The sequence below is a fragment of the Musa acuminata genome, chromosome BXJ1-11 (assembly GCF_036884655.1).
Source record: "Musa acuminata AAA Group cultivar baxijiao chromosome BXJ1-11, Cavendish_Baxijiao_AAA, whole genome shotgun sequence".
In the NCBI taxonomy this organism is placed as follows: domain Eukaryota; kingdom Viridiplantae; phylum Streptophyta; class Magnoliopsida; order Zingiberales; family Musaceae; genus Musa; species Musa acuminata.
Genome location: NC_088337.1, coordinates 2,045,792 through 2,057,083, shown reverse-complemented (window position 1 = coordinate 2,057,083; position 11,292 = coordinate 2,045,792). Strand labels below are relative to the sequence as shown.

The 11,292-nt window shown below is 43.1% G+C and overlaps 1 protein-coding gene across 1 annotated transcript; it reads right to left on the bottom strand.

Moving 5' to 3' along the window:
• Nucleotides 1-1,779: 1,779 nt before the first annotated feature.
• On the bottom strand, nt 1,780-2,666 carry LOC135596815 (pectinesterase inhibitor 9-like). Its single transcript, XM_065089001.1, has one exon. The coding sequence runs from the start codon at nt 2,612-2,614 to the stop codon at nt 2,030-2,032; it is 585 nt and encodes a 194-aa protein (XP_064945073.1). The 5' UTR covers nt 2,615-2,666; the 3' UTR covers nt 1,780-2,029.
• Between the last annotated feature and the right edge of the window lie 8,626 nt (nt 2,667-11,292).

Below are 11,292 nucleotides of genomic sequence, written 5' to 3'. Positions count from 1 at the left end.
CTCAATTTATTTAGATGAAAGCTGAATGGTAAACAATATGATATTGAGGTGTCAATCATGTGACGTCGAGATGTCAATTATATGATGTTGAGGTTTCCATCGAGTGGTGTTGAGATGTCGACCACGTTATTATTCATCAATGATCAGTCGAGCACCCAAGTAACATCTAAATTATCTTCGAACTCGTATCTCCGAGACCAACAAGTCAGACTGTTAGAGACATATATTTTATAAAACTCTTTCCGATTAATTAACAAAAGAATATTTGAGGATTTATAGGCATAAATATTTTTATAGAGCCAGATATAGAGTCCAAAGTGGTGGGCCGGAGATTTCTCCTAAAAGTCAGGAGAAAGTGGAGGTCTATCGGAGACTAGCGCGGAATCATCGGGCGATTTCGATGGTCGAAAATTGATCAAAATGTTAGATGCTACGATTTATGCCGTCATGCGTCGTATTAATCTGGCGGACTTCTCGATCCAAATGTCAAACGATGAGATGAGGTGCATTTGAGTCGACGTAATATCGAAGATGATATGAGATTCGATCGTCCACGTGTCAAACCACACAATTTTTTAGATAAACTGAACTTTGAATAGAAACGAAATTTTATGTTCTCCGAATATTAATATAAATTATTGCACTAATTTTGTGGATGGATTGATTAGTTTCATAGCCATGCATTCATGTTATCACAAAGCTTGCCAAGAATAGGGTATGGGTGGCTTGATTAAGACGCGTACCAAACTACGACACTGAGACGGATGGGGCCCAGGGCCCCACTTATTAATTATCCATTGCCCGAATCATATCGTGGTGCGGGGTAGGGGGTAGCTTTGAAGGGCAAAGGCTTCCCCCACTAGGACGTGGCAACATAGTAATAATTCATCGTTCGTCCTTCACTTACACATGCAGGCACACGCGATCCGCATCGCAATAACTCCTCTCACCCTACTGCATCAATTTGGAGCGTGCACGCATCCTCTCATCACGTGACTTCCATTAGTGATCGCTACCCTGTTCTGTCTCGTGACCTGGACTTTAAGAGTCGGGCATTCCAGATCGTATAGCTCTCTCCAAGTTGCGGCCGAAGCAAGAGCGAGTTAAGGGGGACGAGTGAGGCCTCCATGTGCCTCTGTCGACACCTTCCCGCTTCTCTCTCTCTCACTCTCTCTCTGTAAGGGAAAAGTGTGATCGTGAGAGGTGGCTCCCACGACATCCTACGGATCATTCATTGTGGCTCATGTGATACAACCATCCAACTCAACCAACCACGAAACGGCTGGCCATCACATCTCCCTGTACTGTTTGCAGCAGCAGGTGGGCCACTCCAATGACTGCGACCGGCCATTCTACTGGAATTCGAAGCGCCCATACAATTGAGGGTTAATTCCGACCACGGCAAATGAAATCGTCGTCTCCGATACGATGAAGTAACTGATAGATAGTTATCTGACCTTCATCCAAACCACCACCACCCCCTTAAAGGCCGTCAACGTCGGTGGCTTTGTTGACTGATTGGAGGGCCCTACGCAAACGTGGGAGGGACAATGACTATTAAATACGAAGAAGATAAACTAGAGAGATATGGCTCACACAAAGTTGGATGCCGATCACTTTTACTTCTTCTTCCCATTTGAATTGAATGATTTGGTTCTCAATAACTTAAGAGTTTCCACAGGCACTGCACAATTTACTGGACCATAGAAACGATTCTTGTGTGATCTCGGCCTTTTTGTATCTGTAAGCACAGAGAGTAAGTGATGCCGACACAGCCAATAAAATAATTGTGTGGTCGACAACATGATCATCTCCACACCAAAGCCAAAACTTAGTACAAGCTCGTTTCACAACATTACTACCATCATATCCTCCCATCAAGACTCTGCCACTAACATTATACATCCACATATTTCTTCTTCCCCATCTCCTTCAAACACTGCATTCTCTATACCTACGTTTCTACATTTTATATATATAACAACGATGACTATAGAGATAGCCGAGGCGGTGGTGGTTCGAACCGGGTTCAGACCCGGGGAGAGAGCCGGTTCACGAGAGCCAAGGCGTTGCTGGTGACCTGCGCCACCTCCACCACCCGCTTCCGAATGGCCGCCCGGACGGTGGGGCCGGCGTTCTGCGAGAGGCTGTCGAGGCAGGTGCCTTCGTCGGTGAGGGCGGCGCTGACCCAGGTCTGCACGTTGCTAAGGTGCCAAGCGAAGCGGGGGCTCCGAGCCCGCCCCATCCGCTTCATCTCTTGCACCGACCGACGGAGGCGGTCGACGCTGTCCCTCATCGTCTCCATGCAGTCCTGCACCGCCCCGGACTCCCGGGACCGCACAGGCCGCACCCCCACTGACACCCGCCTCACGAAGGCCGAGGCCGACCGCGCCTTGTCCGCGCTCACGGCCAGGGCGGCCGCCGCCACCCCGCGCGGGCTCCGGCGAACCGGCGGCGCGTAGGTCGAAAGGCAACGCTCACAGAGGTGGGGGTACTGTGTGGCCCGGCACGAGGAGTGGATGAAGTCGCTGGGGATGCCCCTCGCGTCGGCGGCGAGCGCACCCGCGAGCGCCGCGCCGAAGAGAACCATGGAGAGAGTGACAAAACGCTCCATTGTAGAACCCACTTCGTTTCCCGGCTTTTCTCCCTTATTATGAGCGCAGGGCTGGGCTGTTGGAGGTCTTTATGTAGAAGAATGGTGGCGTGGGTGTCACGTGATGCGCCACGTTCGTCTTTATTATTACGACTTAGTACACAAATAAAAAGAGGAAAGAATAGATGGAACACATCTGTATCCCATAAAGAATCAAAGGAGCATCATAATTGATATCGGGCTCACAATCAACCATAATGGATCAGAATGAGCTAAACTCGAGTTCGTGTGACGTTAATATTTTTCGCACGCAAGAGTGAAGAAACAGAAAGTTCGACGGGCGTTATCGATGCAGACACGTGCGAGCCACGATACAGACACATGGCCACCTGTTTAGACACACTTCAATTATTCAACTTGCCAGGGTACGAAGAGATTGGCCCGCGTGGGTGGGGCCATGGACCAAAAAAAGCAGGCGTCACCGGTTTATAGGAAAACACCCGCCCTAACCAAGACAGCATTTTTGGTAATAACACTGGTTTAATTGCATAATGTGATTCATGAGAGTTGTTGGATCTATAGATGTTGTGATGGATGGATTTATAGACGGTGGAAATTAGGGTACCACAGTGCTTAGACGTACCACAACGCTAAAGATTTGACACGAGTGCTGCCGACACCGCCAGCACTACGTGCCAATACAACGATCCACAACGCTCTGTCACGGGGTAGCGCTGTAATTAATTATAAGGAATGAGAGAGCGGCGTGCTGCGTTGGTGTTGGTATTATAAGCGCGTAATGGACGTACGTCGCGAGAGACAAGAAGCGGTGGAGCCTCGTCGGCTTAAAATCTTTTGAGACAAGAAGGATCGGATCACGTGGAAGTGATCGGTCACGATATATTAGCCGAGATGAGGACTCACTCAAAAACATCGGTGTCTGATCCCGGTGACACGTCGATAGTGTAGAATATACAATAAATCTTGTCAGCATCGTCCCAGCTTCCCATTTAGAGTAATGCTTTCAGATGGAATCGACGAAAAGATGACAATTACAATTTACACACGGTGAAAATATTAGATGAAATCATGTTCTTATTTATAAAAATCTCTTATGATAAGTTATTAAGATTACATATCTATTCTCAATCTTCCGTAGTCTCTAATTTATTACTCAGGAGTCCTGTAAAGTATACGAAGAAAAAAATAGATAAATTTAGTTTTCCATATAAATCAGAATCATTATAGATTTTGGATCGGACGATAGTGTCTGTAGATCAAATAAAGATTTTCTGAATGACATTAAAACGTAAGCATCATAAATTCAATCTATTATTATTTAATTTTAATTTTAATAGTAAAATTTTTTATATAACAATAATATAATGATAGTTTTTATGCTTACAATTGGTATCAGAGTTATATTTTTAAAATCAAATACCTTAGATCTATTTATTAGCATCTTTTGCTTATGAAAAAGTGTTATTCGATTTTGATTTACAATGCTTAAACGATCTATTTGTGTTGTCGATCTGCTTTTCTATCTTATCTGTCTTAGTACTTGTTTGCGGGTGATATGAGATTCTTTGTGTTTGATCGATCGAATACCATTGATAGCTTATTATCAATGATTGCATTGTTGAAGGTGGTGACCTCCGATAGTCGTTGGCCTAATCACGAGCAACACTTAAGTATAGGTGCTATCATACGCAGTAGAAGCATGGTGGGGTGCAACATATGATGGCAGTCACATGCACGGTTACCTTTGTGTAGTAGTATTACGACAATCGACATACTGACACGGACTTAGCTGGTTTTGCCTAAGTCGTGCGGCACCCTTGCGCGTCCGTCCGCAAAGGTCAGCCTCCCCGAAGCCTCCCATTGTCCCTTAGGACCAACAAAAGAGAGAACGGGTTAAAGAGAACGCCTCAAACGGGATCCACAAGCAAACATGTCCGAAAAACACTTCATAGACAAAGCAAATTACAAACAGACTTTACAAGCTCTGAACAGTGGCACAACAAAGGGTAAAATGGTCCATTACAGACCGAAAAGCTCTCGCACGTGTCTACATGACACAACCTTTATTTACAAGCCTAAAGAGGCCACCAACCCAACTAAAATGGGACTATTAAGCCTTCGGCCGCCCCTTTACATGTTGTACAAGGCATGAACATGCCAAACGACACGGACATACATAAGCATTACATCAAACACCTTGTTTAGAAGTTTGTCCGTGACATTCTCCCCCACTTGTCCCTTCGACGTCCTCGTCGAAGCCTTTGTGAACACTGTATCTCTTCGCCTTTGCTGAGTCTTCAATCTTCTGCTCCAGCTGCAATGCGCCTCCTGGCTCCCAGCTGCTCTCCGCTGCTCTTTTTGAGTAGTCGAACCTTTGATCCGCCATGCTGCTTCTACTCGCCAATGACTCTTACTCTGGTGTGGGGTTGGCTGAGTTGTGTTGATCCTCGTTGATTCCTGCGGATCCACCAAATGAAGGAAAAGATCATTCTTACTGCGCCAGTTTCTCAAAATTTCCACATGCTGCTTGAACTGGGTGGATGCTTGTTGGAGCTTTAACGAGCATCGCCTCGCGAACTTCTGAAGTTTTGGGTCCTTCCTCCACAAAATCTGCTCATTGACTCTTCTTTCAGTTAGTTGTCACATCCAAGTAGGTTCGCATCACTTCCGCTTTCGATTGGCATTTTGTTGGGAAATGAAGCGGACAATCTACTCTCAGTAGCACTGATCACCGTTGGTGAGGATTTGACAACTATTGTCTTCCATTATCTTCGAAGGGTCTTTGAACTTGTGCAGAGCTCCTCTGCTGGATAGATAAGAGAACTGGGGTACTCGGTTTCGCCCATTCTCTTAAGAGTTGAGAAGGCAAAGGTTACTTGACTTCGCCCGCCTCCTCGAGGTTGTACTTCATGCATCGAGCTGGTTACTGGCCTTCGCCTGCTCTTTGCTCACACTTCTGAAGCACTTGAAGTGTTTGCACTCCTTGCGTTGAGTTAGCTACTGTGATTCACCTTCTCAATGCCATTGAACTTCTGGAATGCAGGAAGTTTTCACCCCAACTTGGAGTAATTCTCTGATAGATGAGGTCGCCTCTGGGATTGTACCGTCTTCTCCATCAACCCTGCCGCCTACTACACTGAGTAGCAAAGGTACAGCACCGCGTACTGCTTGCTTCGTTCCTTGGTCGTGCACTCTTGCATGACCCGAAGTCCTTCACTTACGGCCATCTTGATGAGACACTTGTTGACACCGGTCTTACGAAGTTTCTTGGCCTCTGCCCTTCAGCCTTGTCTCGGTACTTGGAGATTGCCTCTGCATGCTCCACCTCCTCGGCCCCTTTCACGACCAAGCGCTCTCCCTCCGTGAGAGCAAGGGATCAATGACTTTGACGGAAGTCCCGCCTCTGCGGTACCATGGCGCTGCCATGCCCATGGCCCTACTATCCGTCGCCTCGCATCTACATCCCTTTTCTTCACAATCAGTAGATATGCCTTCGTGACACTCCGCTGAGTCCACCTCCATTCTCACCGATTGCTTGATTTTGGGTAGCTAAGTCCCTCTGGACTTGTCGTCGCTTCCTCGCCCCTTTCGACCTCCTGCTTCAACACCTCTGTGTTCTCCAAGCAGTCTGTTTGGTCGATGGAAAGACAGACTGCAACTCCCATGCATGGCCTCTGCCATCACATTGTAGGGTTTGCACCGATTCTGTTCTCCTTAGCTTCCTTGGTAGCAATGTTCGCTTACTCGACCTTGTCCTCCGACTTGTCGGGCTCCCTTAAGCGAATATGAGCTCTGGAGCAATCCAACTCTCCAGCTGCTTCGATCATACCTCTGCATGATCAAGTCCCTCTCATGGGACTCACTGGTACTTGCATTCGAACTTTTCCCTTGGTGGAACCCAGCCCCCATATGCTGATGACCAAGGTTTTCATCCGATGCAAAATTCGGTGCACGCCCGGAAGACCCGCCTCTGCGGTACCATGGCCTTCACTCCTTGAATCCATAGCCCTTCTTGCCGTCGTGTTGTTCACCAAAGCGGAGCTCCCAGTAGCTCCCGATCATACCTCCATATGATCTAGTCCCTCCCGGGACTGTGTCGTGTGTGTCGCATTGCCACGAACTGTTCCACCACGATCCGCTGCACCATGTCGCCTCCTGGTGACATCTCCATTGCATTCTGATCCTTGTGGAATAAACTCGAATTGTGAACCCTCCATGTGTGGCCTCTGCCAATACATCGCAGGGTCTCCTCCACCTTCGATTTTGTTCGCTCCTTTGGCAATCGACCTTCATCCACCCACTCTTGGGTCACACCTAGATGAAGCACCGCTCTAGGACAGTCCGTCGCCTAGAAGCTCCCGAAGTCCACCGACTTCGCTGTAAATTATGCACCATTGCCTGGATCCTGGGCCTCTGCCCCTACCAGCACAATCTCCGCTGCACACCGCTTCCTTCATAGCAACTCGAATGGCAACACTGTGGCATATTCTTCAAGAGTACCCGCCTCTGCGTCCTCTTGCCCCGTGCTAAGGCCTTCTGAACCCAACTTCGCCTCCGCAAATTGAGTCGCCTTAGTTCCTCCATCAAATGCTCCTCCGAGATAAGGTGCATGTGCCTAGAAGCTCCCTTCATCTTTGGCACCATGCAAGATGAGTCCGCTCCGTCAGAATGAAGGACCCATGGAACAACATGATCCTACTCTTGCCTCTGCAAGAGTTCATGTCTTTGACCTCTGTCTAAGGAAAGCACTGTGCTTCTGCTCCATGTTCCAACTTCTCTGCTGGCTCCCTTCATGCGGCTTGGGTACTTCACCAAGTTACGCCCAAGTTGCTCCGCTCCTCGTTTTCGCATTGAGTCGATGGTGGCCCTCGTGCCCACCATTCCACAGGTCAGCCCTCCCTTGAGTCCGATCTCCACATCGACTCCAAGTGTGCCTTCATTTAAGTTGCTTCAGGTCGCTCCCCCACTTGATCTCGCAATGCATCCACCCATGCATTCTCTCGAGCGAGATCATGTGACAACTCCTCGCTGCTTGCTCGGTCCATTGAGCTTCGTGGAGTTGTTGTTTGTGAGGTACTCCTCCTCAACATGTGAAGTCCATCTCACATGATTCTCCCTCTGGAGAGCCGAGACTTATCCCTCCTGGATAACTGTCCCATTGGAGCAACATCTCTCTTCGTTTCGGAGACCACCATCCCCTTGGACTACTCCGATCTGCAGAATAAACTGTGCATTGTTCTGCCTCCTGCAAACGCACTTGCTAGATTGCGCCTCCACGTCAATACAGCCACCACTGCACCCCTCAAGGCCTAGCAACATGCTGAACTCGTTGCACACTTCAGCCTCCTCCGGACGTATCCTTCGCATGCCGAAGAGAAAGTTTCAATGCTCCATAGCGTCGAGACTCGGTCGCCTTGGGATGGCCACGAACAATCCATCGTCCGCATACAAGCCCATGCATGAGTACCGAATTCTTCGAGTTAGCAATTCCCCTCACCTCTGTGAGCTTTGCACAACTCTTTCGGTCGCTGAGCAACTCATTCCACTTTGCATGGTCTCGTCCTTTGCCAAGCGCCTCGCTTGCCTTGAGCACCATCAAGTAAAGTTGTCAACGTTGAGCCGTAGCTCAAACTCAGCCATCCCAACCTTTGTGCGCTCCGCATTCTTCCAAGCTTGCCTGTTCTCGTGGTGCCTCTTGCGCGAAGGGTTGGTCATTCCTCTGAATGCCAATGTAAGATGCCCGCTCCTCTGAGCGACTCTTTTCCCTACATCTCCATGCCCGTTTTCCCTCAAACGGTCGCGCGTGTGCTGACTGCCCTCCATGCAGCCCCACTAGGTCCCCCACGTTTGCATGTCAAGTGTTTCTATGAGTGCTTGTCCCGCTCTGATACCATATGACACGGACTTAGCTGGTTTTGCCTAAGTCGTGCGGCACCCTTGCGCGTCCGTCCGCAAAGGTCAGCCTCCCCGAAGCCTCCCATTGTCCCTTAGGACCAACAAAAGAGAGAACGGGTTAAAGAGAACGCCTCAAACGGGATCCACAAGCAAACATGTCCGAAAAACACTTCATAGACAAAGCAAATTACAAACAGACTTTACAAGCTCTGAACAGTGGCACAACAAAGGGTAAAATGGTCCATTACAGACCGAAAAGCTCTCGCACGTGTCTACATGACACAACCTTTATTTACAAGCCTAAAGAGGCCACCAACCCAACTAAAATGGGACTATTAAGCCTTCGGCCGCCCCTTTACATGTTGTACAAGGCATGAACATGCCAAACGACACGGACATACATAAGCATTACATCAAACACCTTGTTTAGAAGTTTGTCCGTGACAATACGTTGGTCATAGGTGGCTATAGTAATGTCACTACTTACGATGGTTGTAATGCTTCCTTTAACCATCAACTATAGCAATGTCGCTGTAGTGGCATTTGCTGGCCATGGCTGGCATCTACTAGACACCAAAGTTCATGGTTCCTAACAATTGTGCAATAGACAAGAACAACTACAACGACCTATGGGGTCATCAGGTGAATGCGTGAGCACAACCACACCACACAACGATCGTGTGGGTTTATCGATCCACGCATATGCATAACTCCGTGGTGGAATGATAATCAGCAATGCTAGGTCATAGAAGTGTTCCATCAGTGAGGAACCAGTACATAATTAGAACAACCACATGTGGGTGCGTTGGCACAATGTGACGACCGATGAGGTCATCGATTGGCTGAATGAGAACAACCATGGCCCAACATGATAGCAACAAGCAATGGCCAGGTAGTTGCATACCATGATAGCAATAAGAGAAGAAAAAAATAGGGTTTCATTTATTAAAAATATAGTTTATATCCATTTAATAGTTTTTCCCTTCTAAAACTATGCATTTTCATTATGTGCCCCAAGTAAAATTACAAATTTAACTTGTATCATAATGTTATAAAATTAACTAATTTGATTTATTTTAATCAAATATTTTGATAAGGTTTAATCATGATTATATCTTGATTGTTTAACTGAATTTAGATTTGATCAATCAAGTTTTGATCGTAATCAAAGAAAATCAAATTTTGATCAAATTTTGACTTTAATTGATTTTAATTTTTGACTAACTCAATTAGGCTAATGTTTAGCCAATTCTAAGCATAGCCAATGAAACAGGATTGACCCGTCTAATTTAAGATTTCATACAAATTTTTTTAAAAAATATATGTTATGATTTTCTTTTATAGTTTTCTCATATGACATATTGATAAGATTTTTATATGTAATAATTAGATTATAATTATTATTCTTAGATATTTATTTAGTTATTCACATATATATTTAAAATTATAAAATAATATTTAATTTTTTTTTAATAAAAGTATGATTTCATACAAAATTTTAAAAAATATATATTATGATTTTCCTTTATAGTTTTCTCATATGACATATTGATAAGATTTTTATATGTAATAATTATATTCTAATTATTATTCTTAGATATTTATTTAGTTATTCACATATATATATATATTTAAAATTATAAAATAATATTTATTTTTTAATAAAAGTATGATTTATATTTTATCATGATTACAATTATCATTTTTTTTCTTTTATTTTGATTCATGTTTAATAATGATTATGATTATGATTATTATTAAAATATTTTTATATAAATCAAATTAAAAGATATTTAGTTAATATTATTTGTAACTTATATTCCTAAATTTTATTTGACTAGTAGTTGTCAAGGTAGCTTAGGATAATAGATTTATGATATATAAATTATAATAAATATTTTATCGATTATAATATATTTTAAATTATTGTATTAGTTTTATAGCGATCAAGCATAAACGAATAACTTATAAAATTATATTAAGAAATTAAATCTAAATAATATTAAAAAAATAATATTTATAATAGTACACATAATTAGGAGATGTAGACAATTCTAAAGGAGAATCTATTTTAAGTATTATATGATAAGATAGGATAATATATTTTTATAATTTAAAATTATATACCTAAAAATAGCAACATTATTCGACCTCTATAAATAATTTTGAGTGAACACTAAATATATCTATATTTTATCGAAAGGTAAAATATGGATAATATCAATAATTTATCATATTTTAAAAACTCAAAGTATTAATATTATTTCATATTTTACCATGGTATTTCCTCTATATACTCTTATGTTTCTAGTATCATTATACTCTTTGGTTCAAATTATTTGATTAGAATATGTTTGAAGATAGATTTAAATACATTGATAAGTCATTGATTGACACATTAATGAATGATGACTATGACTCAATATGATAGAATCCAAGAAATTCATAATTATACTCTCGATAGGCTCACAAAGATATAAAATTTAAAGTAGTAAGCATGAATATAAATGAATATTTCTTCATATAATTTATTTTCAAATATTTTTTTTTTAATTTAGCTTATTTAAGATTTAATATAATATAAATAAGGATAAGTGAGACTTGAATGAACTAATATATGTGTTCATGAAAAATAAATATTAAAATAAAAAAAATCTTATAATATTTTAATTATTAGTTAAGGAGTTAGTAATAAGAAAAGTAGATTAAAGCATCATCTATCAAATAAATTTATTAGGTCTAAAAATATTAAGCAAATTAATGAAAAAAATTTTATATTTCTT